Source organism: Dipteris shenzhenensis, chromosome 10 (genome assembly GCF_047967505.1).
Source record: "Dipteris shenzhenensis isolate YYH24624 ecotype China chromosome 10, Dip_SZ_1.0, whole genome shotgun sequence".
In the NCBI taxonomy this organism is placed as follows: Eukaryota; Viridiplantae; Streptophyta; class Polypodiopsida; order Gleicheniales; family Dipteridaceae; genus Dipteris; species Dipteris shenzhenensis.
The window spans coordinates 3,743,313-3,768,606 of NC_141605.1; the positions used below are offsets into that span (position 1 = coordinate 3,743,313).

Here is a 25,294-nt window from a genome sequence, read left to right on the forward strand (position 1 = left end):
AGAGAAGATATGTTGCTTGGCTAGGCTAGCATATCCTTGGCCATCCTCATAATGATCCTCAACACTCCTATTGTATAGAAGTGGCATGTGTCATCCCTCCTCATCTACTCTAGCGATGAACCTATTGGGAGGCCACTGTGAGCCACTAACCAAAAGAAATAGGAAGGTGGATCCACAATCGAGTCTAAAACCTGGTGAATACATAATGTGGCACACACAATCAAGAACCCCTATGGCAAGCAGATGAATAACCAGTCATGCATCCCTCCACAGATGTCTGACTACGCTAGGACTTCTACATGGAGAGGGCAGGTATCACCATTCTTGGATACTATATGAGGACATCCAAAGGCACATGCAGCATGGGGTGGTTCTACTTTTGGGGTCGTCAATTTCAGGACCATGGATGCACAGGCATAAATTTTGGACTTTCAAAGGAGTCACTAGAATATATTGTTGAAAAGAGTGAAAAGAAAGGGCTGCCACATGGACAGCATGATGAGCACATATGAAGAGATACCTGGCAATGGAAGGGCTTCCTAGAGGGAAGATCTTGCAGAAGGAGATCCAGATGCTGTCCACATGGAGAGAGGACGTGATTGCATAGGAGAAACAGGGCTACCACATGGCGGACATCCATAGAGGTATGGATGATGTAAGCAGGCCATATTACGGTTGGTAGAGCAGCTCCATGGCGTGAAGGAGACCCTGCAACAAGGTGCAGCAAAGGGGCAGAGGTGGAGACTATGGTGGGCCAACCACCTAGCCATTGATGTGCCCACAGGTGGGGCCCAATGAGGGCTGTCTTTGGGGCCTGGCAGTAGTTCAAGAGGGCCATCAAAGGGCCCTTAAATAGGGCTACCTGCATAAATTCAGTCAGGGGGGGTCGATACAAATCCCCCTACTAGTCGGCCAGTTTTGGAGGGCTCATCCCCTATTAAAGGGAGGGCCTTGTGCCCTCATAATATCATATTTGGAGCAGCCTTTGAGGTGCAGAAGGGAGCAACACCAGCACTATCAATTAGATCAGACTATCAATTAGATGCCTTAAGCACATTCACTTCTCATCTTTGAGATAGCTTATGCAACATTCCATATATAGATACCATATTGGAAACATAATACATCATCCAAGTTGTATCTCCACTCCTAATGCCCTATCAAAGAGACTAAATGCTCATACAACAATCATAATACACTGGAGCTACACTATAATCCCATTGTTGCCAACTGACCTAAGGCTGGGACAATCATATAAATGGATCAGCTTCCCCACACAATGTTGCTCCTTGTGTTGGTCTTTGCCTAGCCCTTGGGAACTGTACATGGCCCCAATGGGAGGCCTTTTCCCATCCCCATAGCCAGCCTTAACTGTGGGTTGAGAGTTAACCTCAGGCCTGTTTTCCAAATTGAGAGGGGATCTCCATGTAATGGAATCAAGATATGTAAGGTTGTGGGAGTATGGCTAAGCATGTGAAGGATAAGCCAATGAGGGGTGCGTGAGTGAATAAGGGGGTGAAAGCATTGCCATATAAATGGGTCTACAAGATGGTCACAGGTGATGATGTGCCTAAGTACAAGGCCCGTTTGGTTGCTAAAGGGTTCAAGCAAGAGAAGGGTGTGGTGTGGACTTGGATGAGATCTTCTCTCCGGTTGTGAAGATGACCACACTTAGATGTGTACTTAGACTTGTGGCAGTAGAGGATATGGAGCTTATGCAAATGGATGTCAAGACAACTTTCTTACATGGGGATTTGCATGAGGAAATTTACATGGTACAACCGGAAGGCTTTGAAGAAAAGGGCAAAGAGCATTTGGTTTACAGGGTTTAAAGGCCACTGTACCTTAACCCTGGTTATGTACAATACTCACACATATATATATATATATGGATGACATAGAAGAAAAATGACTGCTCAAGCAACAATCAAGCCAATTACAAGACAACTACATGTATGTTGTAGTCTTTGTAGCTTCACAGAGTTGACATGAGGATCTAGAATTATAATTGACTAAATAACTATACACGTCATATATATCTTATGACCAAATTAGAACAATATACTTGTGTATGCGTCGCTTGCCTTGTACTTCTCTTGTATACAATTGTAGTAATTTTATAAGTGACATATTTATACTTGCAAAGGTTATCTATTTCACCCATCTATGGCTTTGGTTTATGATTTGAATAAACTAGACCTCTAGGCTCACTATGATATGTAGTTGTCTATTTAATCGATTTATATAGTTGTAGTTTATGCTTTTCTTAGATTACCTATTTAGATTACTTGTGATTTATCTATGATTCTCACAATACATTATGATATGTAGCATTGACATAGCCTTTAGGTACTTTAATTTACATGTTTTGAATTACTACATGTCTATATGTTTAATGATTGTATCCTTGAGATTTGTAGTGATATCCATACACTAATGGGGCTATTTAAAGACTAGTAGCATGCCCATTTGCCAACTAACGTATTTATAATATCAAAGAAATATATGCAAGGCAAAGTCAACCGATAGTTAAGTTATTAGCGCTTACATATTACAAACACAATCAACTTGAAATTTGTCACAAGATTATGTCAACATAGTGCCAAAAGCGTTAATATTCACCAATGGTTTTCAAGGAGTTTTGATTTCACAATAATTGGAGAGAATTTTTCTGAGAGTATATTTTACTAATTTATGGCGGTTGTGATTCTAAAAAAATTACATAGTTTGCTTCTACATTGATAATAAGCTTATAACTTTAATACCTAGATTATGGCCCTAAGATAGGCTATTAAACACTAGGCTTTAATGACTTTCCATATTGGAATGCTAGCATAGTCTACTCATTGTGTTGCCCTCTCAATTAATTGCATCTATAAGCTTTGCTTATTAGATTTCTACACCTATTGCTAGTTATACTTGGTATGCTTTGAATTGGAGACCATTTGGTAGGCTAGTGTGTCACTATCAATAATGCAATGTCCACAACATTTTATAAGCTAAGCATTAAAAACAATGGATCCATAACCATTAATGCAATCATCATATGTTTATTTGCTAGAGAAATCATTGATCGATTGGCTTTTTGCTTGTCCATGCAAGCTCTTGATACCCAATGATAGCTCCGTAAATCAATCCATAAACGAGTCTATAAAATATTGTTGTATCAATATTTGATACAACAATATTTTAATGCTTTTATCACCTACACGTGTTATGCGAGCTCAAGGCAACATGGCGCTACAGTTTATTCCATTGAGAAGTGTAAGCTAAAGCATGGAAAGTAGTAGTTTGCGTGAAGAAGAGCTCAAGGTAGAAGAGATACATACACAATGTAGCGTACGGCCACGGTTTGTATTCCATTGAGATGTGTAAGCTAAAGCATGGAATGTGATAGTTTGTGTGAGTTATTGATTGATCAAAGTTGATAAATATTTGGGATTTTAAGGTTTAGAAAAGATTGTAGGTTTTGTTAAAGGTTGTAGCATCCAAAACAAGTTGTAGGATTAAGAATAAGGGTAAGGTTGAGAGAGTGGAGAGCTAGTCTTCATTGATTAAGAGGGATAAGTGCGTAGACCAATCTAGGAGTTTGAGGGTTGAAGAGTAGATTGATATGAGAGAGAGGGATTTGTAAAAGTCAGATGGGGTTTGGAGGGAAGCGGGAGGGTAGATCTGAGAAGCTATGAGTAGGGAAAGAGAGTGGGAGATTACAAAAGGATAGAGGGAAAGATGGTAGAAGATGGGAGAAGAGTGTGTTATCACATGTTGACAGTGTTGAGGGAGCATGGACAATGCACAAGAACATTGAACACTAAAGGGGGAGAGTAGATCTAAGAAGCTACGAGTACGGAGAGAGTGTGGGAGATTAGAAGGGAAGAAGGGAAAAAGGGAAGGAGGGAAAGAGGGTAGAAGATTCTGCCTACAAGATAGCTCGCATTTTTCATTTTCCAAAGCAATGTCTTAGTATTGTAAGGCTGATGTTTTAAGCTCCTAAATTTTGCATCAATCTTTTTCATGCTACAACTGAACTTGCTTTTCCTAATTATGACCTCAAATCTTCCACCCCTATTTAAGTATGGAATCTAGTAAAATCAAAAGTTTCAAGCAAGAATGGATTACATAACATATAATTATAGTTTCTTTATACTCATCTACCAGGAAAACATGACGTCAAAAATGCAAAACTTCAAAGACAAAGAAGCATGCACTTACAAAGCATCACCTAATATTGACTATTCAGGCTTTACAAAAACCAAATCTTCTTGCATACACAAGGCTTGCATAGTAAACATTTCAGCAACGAAAAAGGTGGATATATGAAATTAAAACATTTATGACAGATACAAGAAATACTTCTGCCTCTGCTGCTCCGTTCACTGATTGAAATGGACTCTGCTCTCTCTCTCTCTCTCCTCCCCCCCCCCCCCCCCAAAAAAAAAAAAAAAAGCCATCCTGCCTGATTTCTCATGTACGAGTATCTTGGTAGAAACACACATTCATCTGTTCATTTCCACAATGTTCGCTACTGAGCTGCAACCAACCACAATTCAAGTGGGAAAATCCAGCTTTGCATGTGCAGCCTTCCCACTCTGTCAGAACAAGCATTGTCCATGACACTCTTCCCTCAAGCACAATACAATGGCAGTACAATTATAACCCCAGAATATAGGAGTGATCACAATATGATCCATCTTTAGAAGTGAAGTAAGCTGTAGACTACTATCCAAGAAAGCTGCAAAACACCATATCCATTTAAGGCATGTCAATTGAAGAATTGCCATGTGCTAACTTGCCTCATAAAGTTTACTCTTCAACTTCTCCCATGCTCCAGACATTCAGGTCAGAATAAACTGCAATACTAGCCTTTGATAAAACACACATGCTTGTTTAAATTCGGCATTATTCATACAACATGACAACACCAGCCAAATAGAGTTTTTCCCTTGTAAGAGAAAATTGGACAATAATCTCTCCGCATTATCATTTAATACATCTGTTTTCATGATTATTCCATACTACAAGCTCGTCGGGGAATTAAGCACTCGGTAATCAAGTTGGTTGCTCTTGCGTGACTCAACAATGTACCCAAAAACAACTTTACCATCATAGGTCATGACATGAAGAAATTAGAGACAGAAAGGATACAGTTAAGTCAGAGAAAGCAAGCCAAAGGTTTTCACACACGCTGAAAGTCCCTTTTAGATTCTAACCAGTAGCTCTCTCAATTAATGATTTCCATGAAATCAAAGTTGATCATTGCAAATCTCACAGTTGCTATCAGAGAATTGCAACTTGCCTAAAGCGCATGCAACACAAGGCTTGAAGCTTTCGGACCTATGTACCTTCCTTGACCAAGATATTCAGTTCAGTTCAGCGTGCATGACGTGAACGCCCCTGCAATCATTGATGTGGAGACAAACAGTGCCTGAGGAAGGCTAGATCGGGTCCCTCTTTTCTGTTTGACACTGGTGGCCAGCTCTTGCACGTCACACCAGGGATCAAAAGAGGACTTCTCAGCCCATTTCTAGCACCCCACACCGGGGTTGTAGTGATATTAATTGAGCTCTGTGATACTATACCATTCCATGCATAATAATGATGTTGAGGGTACAATTCGTGCTAATAAGGGGCGATCTGAGCTAAACACTCTATATTCCCATATGCATTAATGGGTGCTAGAATGCCCACCTATTCAGATTGAAAGGAGATATCAATTGTTGGGATTGTTTAGGAGTTACTGTAAGTACACCAATATAGTGCACTGTATTGCAAGGATACACGCATCCGATTCCCACATGATTACTCATTTTGCAAGAAGTATGTCTCGCTCCTTTGGATACGGGACCACTCGATATAGTTCTAGCATGTAATTAGATGAGTCCTAGGATGTGATTTGGATGAGAGCTTTAGGATACCTTTCTAAAGATCTAGATGCCACAACTCTCCGATTCTCCCACAAGGTGAGACAATGAGGAATCAAGGCCTTCAAGTAGGTAAAATTCCATTATCCATGAAAAGGCTTAACGCTCTTGTTGCTGTTGATTCTTTAGAATGAAGAGAAGGGCTGCCTTTTAGATGCTGAGATCCCTCCTGTTATAGGCCAACTGAAGGCTGGAATGGCCGACCTGATTAAGGAGCTGGCCAGCTGGAAGGAGTAGGACCAACCTGTCCATGTTAGAAATAATGAGCTTTGCTTGCTGAGGATGGTGATGTCCCGGCAACAGAACCATAAAACTGGCCTTCAATAAATTAAAGGGCAGTAAACAAAAAGTAATCAGCAGATATTCTCACAATAAAAATTCAGCAAAAACATAGTCCACTGAAGTGGGAGCTAGAATGCCCCTGCTCAAGACAAAGACACAGATTGGCCCCAAACGTTGGTGCCCCTTTCGGTATTTCTTTAAGTGAGAGGCCGTAAATTTCAGGCTGCACCAAGGATACATTCTTTCTTGCATCTGGGGCATTCCACATCACATTAGACATGATCAATCCTTGCACATCTGTTGTCCACTGCTCTCACCTGCAACCGGCCTATGATAAAATAAGGGCGGTGAAATAACAATTAGGCAAGTATTATCCCACTGGCAAAACACCCACAGCAGAAACAAAACACAAGGGAGCTAGGATGCTCCTGCTCAAAGACACAGTACACCGATTGGCCCCAAATCAGCTGGCGCCCCTTGCGGTATTTCTTTATTATTTATTGCACTGATTACAACGAGCCCTGTAGGCAATCCAAAACATAGCATAGCCTCTGCTTCCAGCAATCTCAACCAATCCAAAACCATGTAGACATCCAATCCCAAAGCAAAACCTTTCTAGCAACCTGCCTCCAGCTCTCGCAGAGGAAGTCACCCAACAATCTCAGCCCTACCTAGTTCGTTACAGCATCAATCCCCTGGCCAGTTCTTCCCCAGCAGTACAGATGTCGGCAGCAATCACAGCGGAAAGCAAGGCCAGCACTCAACCCTTGGCTGTTACGGCGCCCCTCGACTAACAACTAGTGGATTGCAATGCGCAGAAAGGCATTCCAGCTGACCAATCGTGAGTGATCTCACCGCACAATCGCCTAGAAAGCAGCCCCAACTTGGAATCAGCCCAAAATCTCAACGACCAGCCTTCAACTGCCCAGCAACAGACCAACCACGGCATCCACAGCCTGGTCTCTGTTAGAAATCAGCAAAAGACAGACCAGCCAGTAAAAACACAGCCCAAAAGGCCCAAAAAGCAACTTGTCCAGCCTGTAGGAGCTCCAGAACAGCCCAAAACTGCCACAGATCAATTCGCCCCTAACCTGGCACAGTCCAAGAGCAACTGCACAGCCCCAGAGCCAAATCGCTTAGCTACCAGGCCAAGAAATCAGCAAAAAAATGAACTGATCAGGAGGATCTTGGCACAAAAACGGAATTCGAAATTCGTTTTTGAGCGTCTGGCAGCCCACACACTGCCTGGTGGTCAAAAGTCAGCAAGGCAATGTGATAGAACACTCTCCCAGCCTGTGACTTGCCTCTCCCTATTCTTCTGTGGTCCAAAAACAAGCCTAAAAGCAAATTTCGCCTTTTTTGCTTGCTTTCAGACAAGCTAGCCAAACATGGCTCCTGGAGCTATTTTTAGCGAAATGGATTTTTACCACTCTTCTGGATCACCAGAAAACTACCCCAAGGCACAATTAATACACCAACACGTGCACAATTTGCTTGGGATCACTAGGAATTAATTCCCCAAGCCTGATACATGTACCAGGACTCCAGGAATCCCCGTGCCACCAAAGTCCAAGGTATTCACGCATAAATTCAATGACGTTAGAATTCACGTCCTCGTGACATACCCCCCTCTTGACACAAGGCAATGATTACTGACATTCTGGCTAGCCTTATCACTACCCATTGCTGCATTAGGCATGGCAGCCCCAGAACTTAACATATTCGGCACACCAATAGGATTTCCCATCATCCCTTGCAATCCTGCTTGCACCCCTGATTGCATGCCAATATTACCATACATCAAATTGGGCTGCACACCCCCTAATATACCTTGCATACATGGGCCTCCTCTGGCTTGACCCACCATAGCTTGAAACATGGATCCTCCCCCAAAATATCCTGTGTGAGCACCTGCATAGGGAATAGCTTGTTGTCCCATATTGGCAAACTGAAAATTCTGATTTGGGCCCTGCAAACCACCTCCAAACCCTAGCATAGCTTGCTGTGTGAAAGAAAACTCCGCCATTTGCTTAGCAGTCTGCTGTCCTTCCTGTGGCATGGGCCCCGAAGATGCTTTCTAATCACCCTTTGGCATGGGCCCCGAAGAGGCAAGTATTATCCAACTAGCAAAACACGCACAGCAGAAACAAAACACAAGGAAGCTAGAATGCTCTTGCTCAAAGACACAGGACACTGATTGGCCCCAAATCAATTGGCGCCCCTTGCAGTATTTCTTTATTATTTATTGCACTGAAAACATATTACAACGAGCCCTGTAGGCGTTCCAAACATAGCATAGCCTCTGCTTCCAGCAATCTCAGCCAATCCAAAACCATGTAGACATCCAATCCCAAAGCAAAAGATTTCTGGCAACCTGCCTCCAGCTCTCGCAAAGGAAGTCACCCAACAATCTCAGCCCTACCTAGTTGTTACAGCATCAATCCAAACGAATTTGCCACATGCCCCCTCTAATGGGGCATTTTTAAAACCAAACCAATGGCCAACTTGGTTCCAAGGGTACTTTGCCCCCCCTCTTGGGCCAAACCCCAAATTCACCCCAAGGCACTAATTCCTAGGGAGAATTTTGCACACCCACATCCCAAGGCCCTGCCCTTGGGTCCTGCCCACATGCAAGTACCAAACTCACGCCCTCATGACATAGCGGCCTTAAGAAAAGGTTTCCAAAGTAGTTTTGAAGAACCATCTTTCTTACAAAAAAGGATATCGTGACACAATGCGAATGGCAAGGGATGTTTAAGTTGACAAAACGATGGCATACCTTTCACTAGTCTGGATGTGGTTGGAACAAACAAACAAGCTAGTTGCCTAATATAAGAGTGCTTTCGCTCTTCGCATTAAAAGGCACAAGAAAAGATATGTGATTTGGAAAAATGTTAGGTCATGGTCGTGGCAAGCTAGGATTTAATGTACCCTTAGGGTCAAAAGCAAATTGATTTTATGCCTCTTAATGCATGGTGTGCTCAAGTAGAGAATTTATGAGTGGGACTGCATTCAGGTTTGTGGCGTAATTCAACACGTATGAGCTTGTGCAAGTCTTTGGTCTTTATGGTGGTACAAAAGGTAATTATAGAGCTCAAATAATTTTGGAGATCCTGCATACCAACACAAGTATTTTGGAATAGGTCCACAAGCATTATGGACTGCATGGGGTGATCATCATTGCTAGAGTCGTGCGGATTAGGCTAATTGTGCAATCAATTTTCAATATTTCCAATTAAGACTCAATCACTCAGGCACATTATTAATTTAAAAATTAGCTTCAACCATGGGAATAAACCCACATCACAAATAATCCATCAAACTGTTATGAATACAGACACCAAATGAACAACAGAGCAAAAGAGACAAGAGATTAGTGGGGTGTGAGAGGTTGCGTCCCATCACTAAGATTGGTTGCCCAGTTCGAGGATATTTCTACTTGTTTATACTATGGCCTACACCCGTTGTTGGGTGCTGATGACGTCAGTGGGTATGTCATAGTTGCTAGTCCCTGCTAAGTGTGATGGAGTTTATGGTTTCAATCTTATGAGTGATTATAATGAGATTGAAACTGCATTATTTGTTGTGGTTTTTAGAAGGATGAGTTTGGGCATGTTCCTGGATGCATCTAGAGATATGCCCAGTTCTAGGATATTTCTATTTGGTGGCCAGATAGAGATTTAGAAACAGCTTGCCTTAAATGCGTTGAAGTGCTACTTGAGTAGATACAGTCCAGATAGGAGCCCGAATGAATTCAAATCTCTAGTGCTAATTGAGTAAGATACAGTCCAGATAGGAGCCTGAATGAATTCATCTAGTGTGGGTATAAGTTTCGGCAAAAAGTTATAATCTCTCCTTAAGGAGATCTACGAGGTAGATCATATTTCTGAGATCTATAAGCAGTTTCTGGAGTCAGTAAAGGATAAGATTTCAAAACCACATGAGCCTTAACAGACCCAGGCCAACACGTGCTGCACAGATGGAGAACAAGGAAGGGCAGTGGGTCTACCTTAAGATCATCAAGAAGAGGCTTCTGTAATTGGGAAGAAGTGCTAAAGCTATCACCTTGGAGCTTTGGACCATTCTCTAGCATTCAGGTCATGAATGATGTAGCCATAAATCTTCATTCTTCCAAGAATCGGATGCTGCATCCAAAGCATGTGTCGTGATTTGTGGGACTGGCAGTGAGAGATTTCAAAGGTGCAGCAGCCTGACGGTCGCCATGCTGAACCTGAGGAGATTTTACTTCAGTGTAACAAAAGTACCAGCAATGCCAGCGCTTGTGCTCCCATGAGGCACCATGGGTTGATGAGGATTATTTTAAAAACAGATCATACTCACCTCCTCGAAGCATGTACAAGCAGCATCTGAGAGCAGCAGTGTGGCCAGTGCATAGGGCTGCCGCATGGTCTGAACAGGGATCTATGAGTTGGACTGCCACGTGGGTAGCAAACAGGCTGCCACATGAGAAGCATGCAGTCCTTAGTAATGACTGTAGGGCTGCTGTGCAGGTTGGTAGCGGGAAGATCACCAAACCTTGAGATATTTTCCTCACTCAAACTAAGTTATCGAGAAGCATATGTGTTGAGTCATGAGTTGCATGCAATAAAGGACTAGTATGCAGAGGATGAGGATTCTACAAGGATCTATGATCAGTTGTCCGATGGACAGTAGCATTTGCATTATATTTTCAAGGAAGGATTCCTTCATATGCATGTCGTCTCTGGTGTTACAAGCAATTTAGGCCTAGTGTGTAGGGCATCGATGTACTGATGCTTTAGTGAAAGCAGTTGAAACTTTCTTTGGCCAGCTTTGTGACAAGAGATGGATGCTTTTGTAGGGATTTGCTACGTATGTCAGAAGATCGGCGATGTAGCTTACTGATTAAAGCTACCAGATCTTTGGAGGATTCATAATGCTTGAAAGGTGAGTCTTCTCAAACCTTTCTGTGGAGATGTGCCTACAGATATGCCATATGAGTTGCACCCAGAGGTTGAGAAACAAGATTAGATTTTAGTTCCAAAGCTGACATTGGCACATAAGGGAAGGAAAGTCAGAGGTAAAGTATCCTATCGCTCTTTGGTGAAGTTTTAGAATCATTCATAATTTTCGTGCGAAGTGATTGGAAGAGGGTGATTTGGCAAATACACCACAATTATTGCAGCTTTACCTAGAAGCTTCTCAGCTTGAGCCAACTATGGTTGTGGCTCTTTCAAGCTCAGGAGGGCATAGGTCTAAAGCATTGCCTGATGCTCAAGAGAGGGGTAGTACCTCTATCTCTTTATTACAAAGAGGCTCAGATATCTAGAGGTCGCTTGGTGACATAGTGTGCTTCACCTGAGGTACTGCTTGCTGACAGTATATCTGCCTTGGGACTTCTATGATCAGTGTACTAGTCACTATGAGATGGTGCTTGCAGAGTATATGGATTGCTATCCTAGGCTCTGAACAATCATATATGCTGTCTCAAATTGTAATACATGCTTCTATGATGGTATATTCACATGTATTTCGCTTACTGCATATCCTTGTAACATCAAGATGCAATCGAGGTCGCTTGCCATGTTTCAAGAGAGGGGAATGTCACGAGGGTGTGAGTTTGGTATTTGCATGTGGCAGGACCCTGGAAAACTAAGGGGCAGGGCATTGGAATGTGGGAGTGCAAAATTCTCCCTAGGAATTAGTGCCTTGGGGTGAACTTCGGGTTTGGCCAGAGAGGGGGGGCAAAGTACCCTCGAAACCCAAGTTGGCCATTGGTTTCGTATTCAAAATGCCCCACTAGAGAGGGCATGGGGCAAATTTGGTTCGGTTCTAAAAATGCCCCACTAGAGGGGGCATTCGGGAGCAAATGAAGAGGGCAATAACACGTGGCATTTTCCCATGTCCTAATAAATTTGGCGAGGAGAACCATGAAAGATTCCAAGCAAAGGGGAAAAGAAGGGTCGACACAGATGTAAAAGAGGAGGTCGACAGGATCATGTACACTGACTTGACCTCGAGCTTGAAGAGGATGATTGCGGGCCTGAGTACGGACTGTTGTAAGCATACAGACGTATGGGAGTGTACGGATGGGGCTTGCTCCTCGACACACGTGTGGGCCGCTAACAACATACGTGTGTACGGCCTTAGTAGGGGCTGTTGATAGGCTGCTCTTGGTCCTTGTATAGGTGCTCACGAGGCTATGTATGCTCTGCAAGGAAAGATGTACAGAGTGTCTACGTAAGCTCTGAGTAAGGATGTACGGATGTTACACGGGTACTTACGCTCAGTATACGGATTGCATAGCGCAAGTGCACAGAGGCTCAAATGCTGGTGCACACGAGTTGTACGTCTAGTTACTCGACTTATGTACAGGAGTATATAGATTGCTTGTACCGTCTGTGTACAGAGCAAGTATAGGTGTACGGCCCACTCTAGACAAGTGTGTTACAGCCTCGGTTTGGGCTGCTTACAAGTAATAGTACGGCCTCTGCTTGGGTAGTAGCTCTCGAGCTAGAGTGGAGGTGATAGTCCTCCCTCTTGATGTGCATAAGCTCATTGCCTTGGAATAGGGTGGTCAAGTTTGCAATCACCCATTGTTTTGGATGCCTTAGTGTCTTGGGAAGTACTTGTAGCAAGCAGAGGGATTGTATGATACAGAGAGAAATCGCTAGTAACAGTTCTGAGGTGTATGCAAGTACTCGGGACAGTTCTGGATGCCTATTGCATGATGTGGTGAAAGCAGAGCCCATTAGAGCTGATGCATGGGTTGATGATGCCAAAGTTTTTGGCAGGTATCTTGTTTCGTGTGGAAACGTACTTTTGGTTCCTCAAGAGAAAGGTCACATGCAGGCAGTGGATTTTTGGCAGAGGGAACATGTTTGGTACAGCCTCGTTGCTGAATAGGCAAGGGTCCGGAATCCATACTTGAGATGGAAAGTACCCCTGGAACCCAGAGAGAGATGGTACAGGTGTGACTGCCATAGTGTTTGCTGTGTTTGGATGCAAATTCTCTTCTGGAAGAAACAGGTTCACGTATCGGGATGTATGCTGCCCATAGGGGGACAGACTATTGGTACTGACAGTCCTGAACAGTGGGGACAGCTCCTGTATGATTTCTTTTTCTGCTTTGAGCAGATAGGTGGTAAACTGGACACTAGTGACAGCTATGGGGAGCTGTGTGGCCAAGGGTTGTTATTAGTAACAGTTCCGGGCTGTGTGCAAGCTTTCTGGATTAGGAATGGAGGCCTATTGCCAGGATTGGTGAGAGCAATGGACAACAGAGGTTATGCAAGGATTGATCATGTCTAATGGGATGTGGAATGCCCCAGATGCAAGAAAGAATGTATTCTTTGTGTAGCCTGGAATTCACGGCCTCTCCCTTAAGTAGAGAAATACCGACAGGGGCACCAAGGTTTGGGGCCAATCTGTGTCTTTGTCTTGAGCAGGGGCACTCTAGCTCCCACTTCAGTGGACTATGTTTTTTTGCTGAATTTTTATTGTGAGAATATTTGCTGATTACTTGTAGTTTACTGACTTTACTTATTCAAGGACGAGAAAAGCCGAGGAAGGAGATAAGCAGAGTGTGCACAATGGAAGGGGGAGGAGGTGGCAGTTTGTCACGAGGACGTGAAAAGTGATGTAAAGTATCTTCGTAACTCAACCTACGCTTAACCCAAGGTTAACCATGGTTAAGTGTTGTAATGGTTTGGCCGTGAGGGACTGGCTAGACGAAGTGCTCACTTCCTAGAAGTTCCTAAGGGCAAAGTCTAGGTGCACCACTAGGTCCTAGGGGCAAGGCGAAGGCTTTAAAATAGGGGTCTAAAAGTTGGGCCCAAGGACAACCAACATTGTCCTTGGTATGGGGGTTAGGACTTTAATGAAGGGGCAAATGGCAAGGAGGAGGTGCCATTTGTCATGCATGTGTATGCATGCCCTTCCCCCACCTTCCATCTCTCTCCCCTCACTCCTAGAGGTGTTGGACGTTTTCAATTGTCCTTGTGCAGTTTTTTAGCTGTTTGAGCTGTTTCAAGCCTGTTTTCAGCCGTTTCAAGTCTGTTTTGACTATTCCAAGGCTAGTGTGCACTTCTAAGAAGTGCCAGAAGTCATTTCTGAACTTTTTGAAAAATTTCGTGTGGCCTGTACGTACGGCTATACGGAATCCATACGGACGTGTTCAACTGCCTCCAGCAGGTGCCCGGGATTGTCTTTTGCTATGCTGGACCTTTGTGCACATGTTTCTGGCTGCGTGGTGGCTTCTGGAGCTGTTTTGGACCAGTGCATGCTGCAGGAGGAACTTTCCTTATTGCTTTTGGCACCCTCTCTTAGGAGGACTCAGGCATCCCGAGGCAATCATTTCGGGGCATATCTATGAACCATCTTTCCTCTACAGCTCTTTCTTGTTACTCTTTTTCTGACTCACTTCCACAGGAGTTGCCCCCTGAAAGGCCAGAAGACCACACGATAGATATAACCCCTGGTAGCAGTCCTCCTGACCGACCTCCTTACAGGGTCAATGCAGCCTAGCAAGAGGAAATTATGAACCACGTCAAGGACTTGCTGGAGAAGGGGCTGATTCAGCCCAGCTCTTCACCTTACTGCTCACCCGTGCTCTTGGTCCAGAAGAAGGATGGATCCTGGCGGATGTGCATTGACTATAGAGCCCTCAATAAGATTACCATTAAGAACAGATTCCCTATACCTCGGATAGATGATATTTTGGATAGGTTACAAGGGTCTGTCTAGAATGTTCAGCCACATTGATCTGAAGAGTGGTTATCACCAGATCAGAATTCAGCAAGAGGATGTTCACAAAACAGCATTTCGTACCACATTTGGTCTGTACGAGTTTCTTGTCATGCCATTTGGGTTAACTAATGCACCTGCCACCTTCAACAGAATGATGGACAGGATTTTTAGAGAGCACCGAACCTTTGTTGGCACTTTCTTCGATGATATCATCGTGTTCTCTCAGGATGAGGCTGAACATAGGAAGCACCTGGCAATTGTTCTCGAGGAGCTACGGAAGCATAAGCTGCTTGTCAATGCCAAGAAAAGTGAATTCTTCATGCATGAGATCCATTTTCTCGGGCACATTGTTTCCAAGGATGGAGTCAGGATGGACCCTGCCAAGGTAGAGGCCATCAGAAATTGGCCACACCTGAAGAACATCCATGAAGTACATAGCTTTCTGGGCTTGTGCTCGTACTACAGGAGGTTCATTCGGTATTTTGCAGAGATTGCATCTCCTTTACATGCCTTACAGAAGAAAGGGGTCACTTTCAGATGGAGTCCCAAAGAAATTGCAGCTTTTGACCTACTGAAGGAGCGACTCTGCTCAGATCCTATGATTATTTTGCCAAATCTTCGCAAACCCTTCACTGTCCAAGCAGATGCATGTGGGAACAGCATAGGAGGGGTACTTATGCAGGATGGAAGAGTCGTGGCATACGAGAGTAGAGTGCTCCAGGGTGCTGAAATGAATTTTGGCATCTATGAGAAAGAGATGTTGGCTGTCATACATGCTCTTTCGACCTGGAAGCATTATCTTTTGGGTGCTGATTTTCATGTTCAGAGCGATCATCAATCACTGCGGTACTTTCTCACTCAGAGAAAGTTGTCTGAGAAGCATATGAGGTGGGCAAATTTTCTTTCTATATTTCATTTTCAGATTGTGCATGTGCCTAGGAAGAAGAATGTTGTTGCAGATGCACTGTCACGCAAGCCCACTCCAGATGCAGTGTCTGTTAAGCCACAAGTTTCAACAGTGACAATTGCATATCATGATGAGCTTGATGCCATGAAGGATCAATATGCCAATGATGCTGATTTTTCACGGATTTATGATCAGTTGGTTGATGGACAGAGGCATGGGCACTATACTCTCAAAGACGGATTTCTGATGATGCATGGCAGATTGTGCGTCACGAAACAGTTGAGGCCCAAAGTGTTGACAGAGAGTCATGCTCCACCCTATGCAAGACACAGAGGCATTGATGCCACCATCAAAGCTGTGGAGCACTATTTCTTTTGGCCATCATTGAGGAAAGATGTCAAGGCATATGTCAGGACATGCATCACCTGCCAAAAGGTGAAATATGACAGGCAGAAGCCGGCTGGACTGCTGCAGCCTCTACCTATTCCCGATCAACCTTGGCAGAGCATTGCCATGGATTTTATCTTTGATCTTCCTCATACACCATCTGGACATGATGGAATATGGACCATTATTTGCAGATTCAGCAAGCAGGCCCACTTCATTCCCGTCAGAAAGAAAATTACAGCTGACCAGATGGTGAGACTCTTTGTCTCATGTGTTTAAACATCACAGGATGCCTCAATCAATTGTCAGTGATAGAGACCCACGGATGACAAGTCTTTTCTGGAGAGGTATCTTTGAGAATATGGGTACCACGCTGAATTTCTAATCCTCTTTCCATCCTGAATCTGATGGGCAGTCCAAAGAAGCCAATTCCACTGCCCTTGATCTTCTCAAATGCTATATTTCAGATCAGCAATCGAAATGGGAGCAATTTTTGCCACTTGTTGAGTTCGCGTACAACAACACTGTACACTCATCCACGGGGAAAGCCCCCTTTGAAATTGTGGCAGGAGAACGGCAGGTACCTCCCATTCTGCATACAAAAGAGAAGATTTTTGAAGCGGACAGATTTGTGGAAAGTTTGGATGTTGCTTACCAGAACAGCCCTCCAAAAAAGCCAAGAGAAGCACAAGCGGACAGCTGATAAGCATCGCCGCGAGTTGCTCTTGAAAGAGGGCAGTTGGGTGCTGCTGCGTTTTCAAAAAGCACGACTCAGGAAGATGAAAGGCAAGACGAAAGTGTACACAAAACTAAAGATGCGGTATTATGGTCCTTTTCAGATTTTTGAACGCATTAATGATGTAGCTTACAGGCTGAAGCTACCTACCACTTGGACCATACACAATGCCTTTCATGTGAGTTTATTGAAGCCTTTCCAGGGTGATGTGCCTGCTGACTTGCTGCATGAGGATCAGCCCGAGGTGGAAGAGTTGGATGAAATCTTAGTTCCGGAACAGATTTTGGCACATATGGAAAGAAAGTGAAAGGTAGAGTTTCCCATCGCTACTTGGTGAAGTTCAGGAATTATCCTGCACTGGATGCGAGGTGGATGGAGGAGGGTGACCTAGTAGACTCACCTCAGATTTTGCAGCTCTACCTCGACGCGTTTCAGCTTGCGCGAACTACGGTACAAGCTCCTACAGGTTCAGCAGAGCAAAGATCTGGAGCATTGCCTGGTGCTCAAGAGGAGGGTAGCACCTCCCCTTCCTTGATTTAGACTGCTCATATATCTGGAGATCGCTTGGTGGCACCAATTGTCTCACCCGAGATGCTACTTGCTGACAGTATTTCTGCCCTGAGGTCTCCATGATGGGTGTTCGCGACACTCAACATAGAGGATGCATTGATGTATGGATGGACTCTCGAGCTCTCCTAGCCCATATTATCATTGCAGGTTGGTATGGGCTATATCTGCCTATTTGTACTTTTTCAGCAGCAACCTAGGTAGTTTGTTGTTTTAAGAGGAGGGTATGTCACGAGGACATGAAAAGTGATGTAAAGTATCTTCATAACTCAACCTACACTTAACCCAAGGTTAACCATGGTTAAGTGTTGTAATGGTTTGGCCGTGAGCGACTGGCTAGAGGAAGTGCTCACTTCCTAGAAGTTCCTAAGGGCAAAGTCTAGGTTCACCACTAGGTCCTAGGGGCAAGGCAAAGGCTTTAAAAGAGGGGTCTAAAAGTTGGGCCCAAGGACAACCAACGTTGTCCTTGGTATGGGGTTTAGGACTTTAATGAAGGGGCAAATGGCAAGGAGGAGGTGCCATTTGTCATGCATGTGTATGCATGCCCTTCCCCCACGTTCCATCTCTCTCCCCTCACTCTCCCACAGGTGTTGAACGTTTTCAATTGTTCTTGTGCAGTTTTTTAGCTGTTTGAGCTGTTTCAAGCCTGTTTTCAGCCGTTTTCAGCCGTTTTGACTGTTCCAAAGCTAGTATGCACTTCTAGGAAGTGCCAAAAGTCATTTTTGAACTTTCTAAAAAATTTCGTACGGACTGTACGGACGTTCGTACGTCCGTATGGACGTGTTCAACTACCTCCAGCAGGTGCCCAATGTTGTCTTTTGCTATGCTAGACCTTTGTGCACATGTTTCTGGCTGTGTGGTGGCTTCTGGAGCTGTTCTGGACCAATGCAGGCTGCAGGAGGAGCTTTCCTTGCTGCTTTTGGCACCCTCTCTTAGGAGGACTCAGGCACAGATCCCGGGGCAATCATTTCGGGGCATATCTATGAACCATCTTTCCTCTACGGCTCTTTCTTGTTCACCCTCCGCTCTCTACCTTCATTTCTCTCTTCTCCTGATTGCTGGAAGACACCTGCACCCTGTGGGGAGCCTGGACAGAGGATAGGTGCGAGGAAGGAGCTCGCCCCTCTGCCACAGACAGCAAGAATTGGTTCCAGGTTTGGTTTTTTTCCTTGTTCTTTCTTGCTTTGCAGCTTTTTGCAGTGCATGCGTGTTGTGTGCAGTCCTTTCAGCACTCCGACTGGTTCTAGGAAGCACCCAAAGGCAAGGGTGATCCTGTGGAAGGCCTAAGGACAGTGTGGATGCATGTGATAGCCTTGAGGCTGCCTTGAGCTCAGTTTGCTAGTGGTTTGGATGCCTGAATGCCTCTAAGTTGTGTCAGATCAGAAGTGAATGCCTAAGTATGCCTTGCCAGTGGGAATTCTAGTGGTGCACTCGGATTAGATGCCTTGAAGACAAGTAGAGGATTTGCAGAGAGGAATAGTGCAGGGCTGAACCCTTGTTGTAAAGCATTTCCATTCAGAAGCATTAAATAAATACCGTAAGGGGCGCCAAGGCATGTGGGCCAGTGGGTGCACTGTGTACTATTTTCATTGAGCAGGGGCATTCTAGCCTCACCTTTGTTGTTGTGTTGAAGCTTGTTTCTAAGTTGTGCTAAGTGATTTAAGTGACTGAAGCTTGCATTGTGGCTATTTATGAAGTTTATGACTGAGTAGAAGAAGATCACTGCCCTTTTGTTTATCGAAGGTCGGTTTCACAGTTAAGATGGCGATAGAGAGTTGGAAGCAACAAGTGTACATTGAATAAGAACCATGACCATGCAAACAGCCATCTCACCCTCTTGGACCACAACACCCTGCAGTCTAACATGCCTAACCAATAGACTTCCTCAGCCTAGTATTCACCTTTTCTAAAGGCGTCCCTTCCCTCAAAATTACAAATGGTGAGTGCTCCAAGATCAGCACGACTTTTTTGTCCACCACCTTGTGAAAGATGCAAATGATCGTATATAATTTTTTCCAGACTGCCAAATCTTCTCATTTGATCAAGAACATGGTGTAGCCTTAAGGACCTACTTCTGCAACCCATCAACTGTTCATGGATGTAAAAGAAGTGGCTCCGAAAAATGCGTAAAAACTAGAACCTAATGAGTTGCTGCAATATATGAATCTTACACGTGGGTGGCAGCTCCAACCATGTTCCAACCTTCCAAATGATCATGTAAGATCCATAGCACTAGTGGGTCAGCTTAGTGCTAGTATTTCCCTTGATGAATACTTATGCTTGTGCAACCTCATAATTTTGCTCTTTGAAAACCAGAAATGTCTAAGCTCATCCTCCTATCTATTTTGCTTTACATGGCATGTTGCTTGTTCTTTTGGCAACTTGCAAATGAGCTTCATAATTTCTTGCTTCTTGATGTCGGAGAGCCATGTTGTCAGAAAATATGAGAGCAACCTAATGCTAGTCCTAGAGCGGAATATCAAAGTAAACGATCTCACAACTCACTCTAAATGCTCATCCAGCCTGTGCAGAAAAGATAAACTGGATCTGGCCTTATACAGCAGATAGAACAGCAAAGAATGACCTCAATATAGCTCAGGCAGCACGACCTGCATTCTTGTCTCTAAACTACAAGGAAACTGAAACACATGCCGCAACATTTGCCTTCCCCGTTTGCTCTCAATGTTGAAGTCCTGGAACTGCACTAAGGTTGGACTTTTTGAAAATTCGTATCCTCACAATATCAGCTGGCAACAATTTGTACAATATTTATTCAAACTAAATATGTCCACAGCTGCATATATCTAGGATTCTTATCCATGCATGGACAAAATGAAAGTGCACTTCTCAAACCCATGATAGTCACCCACGGAGTTCATGAATAGGAGAGAATAGCCACTACCACATACCCTGCAACTTCATAAGTACCAAGAATTGAGAGCAGATCATTGTATGCAAATAAGCTCTCACAACTGCCAATATATTCACTCACCATACACATGAACGTACATTTATACAAAAGCTGCACTAAGCCCAATTATTTAAGAAATTCATTGCTGAGAATACTTCTCACAATATCATCTAGCCAAAATTTGAACAATCTTTTTGAAACTAAACGTGTCCACAGCTGCAGACAGGGAACTGCACATATTCAGAATTCTTATCCATGCCAAACTCAATATGGACAAAATAGAAAAGTGCAGTTCTCAACCCCATGATAGTCACCAACAGAATTCAGGAGTAGGAGAGGGAATAGCTACTACCACATGCCCCGCAACTTCAGAAGTGCCAAGACTTGAGAGCAGACCGTTGTATGCAAATAAACTGTCACAAATATCAATATATTCACACAACATACACATGAACGTACATTTATACAAAAGCCTACATTACTGAGTCTATTAGAGCTCCAGCGATCAAGAGCAGACTCAATCGTGCTCAGGAGCATCCTCATTTCTCTTCATCAAAGCTATTAACTGCTTCTCAAAACAAGCTTACTTCATCTTACACTCTTCCAAATGTCAGTGTTAATCAGAAAAAAGTTTGAAACATGACGAATCTACAAATATGCCCAAACTTAGTCATGTAAAGTAGTTTTAAACCGCATATAGCCACAAACAGGTTACAAACAATCCATGTCATGCAAAGCAAGGACTAGCATCATAGAACAACGTTGCATTTCAAAATACAAGGCAAAGGCATAGAGAAGTATGCACCATACCAGAAACAGCGTGACAGAAGTGAACATTCCTTCTTGGAGAAGAGCTCCATGTCCACCAAAATCTTCCTCATCAATTTTCAGAACAAGCTTATAGTACCCATAGACTATACCCGAGGACAATGCAACAAAACTGAAAGAAATGAATTCAAGATTAGACCTTCTTTATGTTCGAAATGCATAACAAACTAATGCTAAAAACCTACTCACAATTTAGAACACGCTAGCACATACATATTTGACAGAAAGACGGGCTTAAAGACACCTTACACCACAATCCAAAATGATCCAACCAGAGGAGTGCATCCCCATACTAGTCCACAGAGCAGTGCAATGGCCTGCCTGATCCAATGTAAGACATCAAATAACTCTTCCTGCTCAAGATAAATATTTTACGATTAGCAAACTTGAAAGAAGAGCATCCCTCTTAAACATGCTTTCCAACTAAATACATCTTATGCTCTTATTGAAACTTGAAAGTCTCACATTTTCATTATTTCCTTAAAAGCTCACCCCCATGACCCAAACTTGGGGTTTGCAGTGCATCGCACGTAAAAAAGTTCTAGACTTGTTTATCTATTCAGCTATCATCTCATATCGAAACTCGGCCAACTCATCGTTGTCAGAAATTCCACCTCCTGAATTGCAATTCCGCAAGGACCTGAAAGACGCCAAGAGCTCTTTACCTTCTCCCACGCGGCATCGGGATCGAGCAATTTGGATACGGAGAATGGAGACAATTCTCCATTAGCTTCGTGTTGCTTCAAGCTCTTCGACGAAGGCGCTCTCTCCTTCATCCTGGTTAGATAGTTCTCAAAAAAACCCCGTCCTGTGCCACAATTAAACAAGTAAACAGATGAAGTACACAATTGTAGGAGTAAAACGCTGACAATTGTAGGAGTAAAACGTTGACTTGAACGTACTATGACCTGCTTAAGGACGCCGCATTTACAGAGAATAGATCTTACAAATGCGCTGTCTCTCCCTCTCCCTCCTCGCCCCCACCCTGTTGAACACCTCTCTCCCTTCCCCTCCTATTCGGGCTCGAAGAAGCACCTAGATCCACTACAAAGCAATCCACATCGTACGACTTCGGACTCCAGGAGATAATACAGTGACAGAAGGCAGGGCAGCGTACCTCAAACGTGCGCAGGAGTACAAAGTGTCAGCCCAGTTTCCCTCGTTAAAGGTTCTAACTTAAGCTTCCCCGCCTTGCTTAAAGACTATTAGTCCTGATCACTTAAGCTAGCAAGGATTTTCAAAAATCAGCTAGGGGAGAGATTTTCAAACATACAATAAGAGACTTAGTTTTGGAGCATTTAGGTGGTGGAGCACTTAACTAATAACTCGAAATTGAACCTCAATCCTAGCATTTAGGTGATGGAGCACGTAACTAATAACTTGAAATTGAACCTCAATCCTAGCATTTTATCAAATTTTTAAAGGAAAAAAGCGAATGAGTCCGTTAGGAACCGATCCTCCCTTCAAATGTTAGGGGTGGTGATTTATTATTAACTTGGTGGCTCATAATTGATCCTCCAATCTATACAATATTGTCACATGGACTACAATAATATGAATAAAGGTGTCGATATCTTTTGATCTTGCATCCAACTTGGATTTCCTTGCCGCCCCTCGCATCGAGAACATGCATCAAAAGAGAGGAATGCTGTAAGAATTCAGATTGAAAAATAAGCAAATTTGAATGGGCAAGCAATTGAAAATATTTGTATGATAATATATAATATATAATTATTACTACCACACATAGTGTGGGCGGGGAGGCGGCACCTTTCCTTCCCTAAAGAGTTATAATCCGAGGGAATGGACCCTTCTCTGGGCATCGAGAATATAAGTGCTGAGAGTATAAATGCCATGAATATTAGCACTGACAATAAGCCTCAGGAATGGATAAGATACTGGCATATTACCTGGATGTCAATAGTCGTAATCGAATGCTGGTAAAATCACCACGAGCAACTATTAATACTTTCTTTGCTCCAGCTGTTGCTGCAAACAAACTGGAACCATCACGGTGAGAAAGTAGCTTGGAATCAGCTCTCCCAATCTTCACCTGTCCAAAGTACCAAAGAAACATGATGAATGGGCAAACATATCACACCTTAATATGTATGTTCTACACCCTAAGTCCATCACAACAGCACCTTTCAATAGAAGGGGATTTCTTGTGATTGCCATATGATATGTTGTTGTTTGAACCTCCATAGCTTTCCCATTGTCACATGACTTGAAATTAAATATTTTCAAGAACAAGCTAAACAATGCAAAGACAATGAGATCAATCTTGTTGTCAATGAGACGTTCCAACTCCCGAGTGTTATTACACAGTTCCAGGAGGTCTGAGATCAAGTATTAGAAAGGGCATTGAGCAATGGGCCATGGAAAGAAGGATGCCCGATAGATTTGAGACAAGAAGATGCCGTTGTTTGGAACCCCGCAAGCAAAGATTGTAGAGAGCTAAAGCCTGACGGGATGGTGATATGGGTCCTTCATGGAACGAGCCTCGTAAGCCAGACTCCATAGAATTGTAGCTACTTTCTAGTAGCAGAGTGTTGTGGCTTTTGCACATGCTAAATCACGTTTTCGACTGACCACCTGTTGGCCTTTAATTGTCAACATAAAGATGGGCTCACTTAATACTGCAACTATCAACCAACGTTACTGGCATTGTTTCAAGCCTCGATTTCCACCAAACTTTGAGCTTCCAATTCAACTTTTGGCTTTACATTCAGGAGTCGGTATAGAAAAGGTTTCCAAACTGAAGTGTCAATTTTGGGCCAGCCTCTCTGATCATCTTGTACCTCAATGGGCACCGGTTTGCACTGCATTTGTGTACTAAACTCATGGGAGGTTTAATAGCCACATCCCAATGAACCTCATAAAGAAGCCCGTTTCTATTTATCTTACCGCCATCCCCCACAAATCCCCCATCCGCCCTTATTTTCCTTAACATTTTTCTAATTTTCCTTAAATTTATTTTCTTACTTTTACTTTCCTATATTAATTTTCTCCTTTTTAAATTAAAATTTCCCCTTCATTTCTTTAATTTCTTGTATTGGTCTACTTTCTAATTTTCTTTTTTCAAACTCTTTTCTTTATTTTTCTCTTTTCTCTTCTAAATTTCTCCTTAATTTTCATTATTTACCCAAATTTCCCCCTACTTTATAATTTCCTATTTTTTCCTTTTTAAATTGTTTTTCTTACCTATTTTTTATCTCCTTATTTTTTTATTGGCTCAACTTAGTTTTTCGTTTTTATGCATATTTTCATAATGTATCCTTCTTTTTATCAATTTATTAAATTTAAAAAATCAATAAAACCTCTTTTATTCTCAATTTAAAAATTTTCAAAATTGTCTTACTAGTTTTCCTCTTAAATTACTCCTTTATCTAACCCTAACTACCCCCTAATAAAACTTGATTCCCTATCTAAACCTAAACTACCCTAACCTTGACGACTCCTCGCTTCCCATTTGAGATCCCGACCCTTGATTGCACCAACATAGTCTTCTCCCCTCCCCCGACTGTCCAAATCCCCTCGGGATTTATGCTTCACTCATCTATTAATATCCCCCTCACCTATTACATACCCTGACAAAGCTCTCAAATATCCTTGTTCCTTATAACTAATCCATGATCCCGTTGTTACCTTCTAGTCCTACAAGTGGCTCGACTTTTGGGCCATCTTCACTTCCCTCATTACTACCCGATCCCCAACTTGTGCAGCGTGTGGACTATGTGCCTTCTAGCTCGTCTTTGCTGCTAGCTGTGCGGCGACCTAGCTCCATCTTATGCGTGACTATGCAGTACAACTCGTTGGCATCGACTATCGTTCCCAAACTGTGCCTTTGTAGTGCTGCTTGACCCGGCCGTCGCCATCACACTCCTCGACCCACGTATTCGCTTTCATTGTGCCTTCCGTCATCAGCAACTCTCTTCTATGCTCATGGACTCACGGGCCCTTTACTACCTCATTATCCCCACTTGCATCGTTTCTCGTAAACACCCCCCTCTCCTTTTCTTTAATTT

General features: G+C 43.2%; 1 protein-coding gene and 1 pseudogene across 4 annotated transcripts; one reads left to right on the top strand and one right to left on the bottom strand.

Annotated features, from left to right (window-relative positions):
* Positions 1 to 4,252: 4,252 nt before the first annotated feature.
* Positions 4,253 to 22,532, bottom strand: LOC147897277 (Rab5-interacting family protein). Of its 4 annotated transcripts, none has more exons than XM_087380592.1 (6): positions 22,384 to 22,532; positions 21,932 to 22,074; positions 21,516 to 21,619; positions 21,249 to 21,378; positions 20,791 to 20,851; positions 4,253 to 4,732 (listed from the first exon to the last, which is right to left on the bottom strand). In XM_087380592.1, exons 2-5 carry the CDS (start codon positions 22,040 to 22,042, stop codon positions 20,807 to 20,809), a joined length of 390 nt encoding a protein of 129 aa, XP_087236718.1. In that variant the 5' UTR covers positions 22,043 to 22,074; positions 22,384 to 22,532; the 3' UTR covers positions 4,253 to 4,732; positions 20,791 to 20,806. The 4 variants fall into 4 exon arrangements, with proteins under 4 accessions (XP_087236718.1, XP_087236719.1, XP_087236720.1 ...); XM_087380593.1 differs by lacking the exon at positions 22,384 to 22,532 and adding an exon at positions 22,175 to 22,317; XM_087380594.1 differs by lacking the exon at positions 22,384 to 22,532 and adding an exon at positions 22,169 to 22,245.
* Positions 16,869 to 18,153, top strand: LOC147897278 (uncharacterized; annotated as a pseudogene).
* Positions 22,533 to 25,294: the final 2,762 nt, after the last annotated feature.

Coding starts and splice junctions, on each gene's coding strand:
- LOC147897277 (XM_087380592.1), bottom strand. CDS start 22,042: ATGAAGGAGAGAGCGCCTTCGTCGAAGAGCTTGAAGCAACACGAAGCT. Junction 21,620..21,931: donor CCGATGCCGCGTGGGAGAAG/GTAAAGAGCTCT, acceptor TATCTTGAGCAG/GAAGAGTTATTTGATGTCTT. Junction 20,852..21,248: donor CTTCTGTCACGCTGTTTCTG/GTATGGTGCATA, acceptor TATTTGTGACAG/TTTATTTGCATACAACGGTC.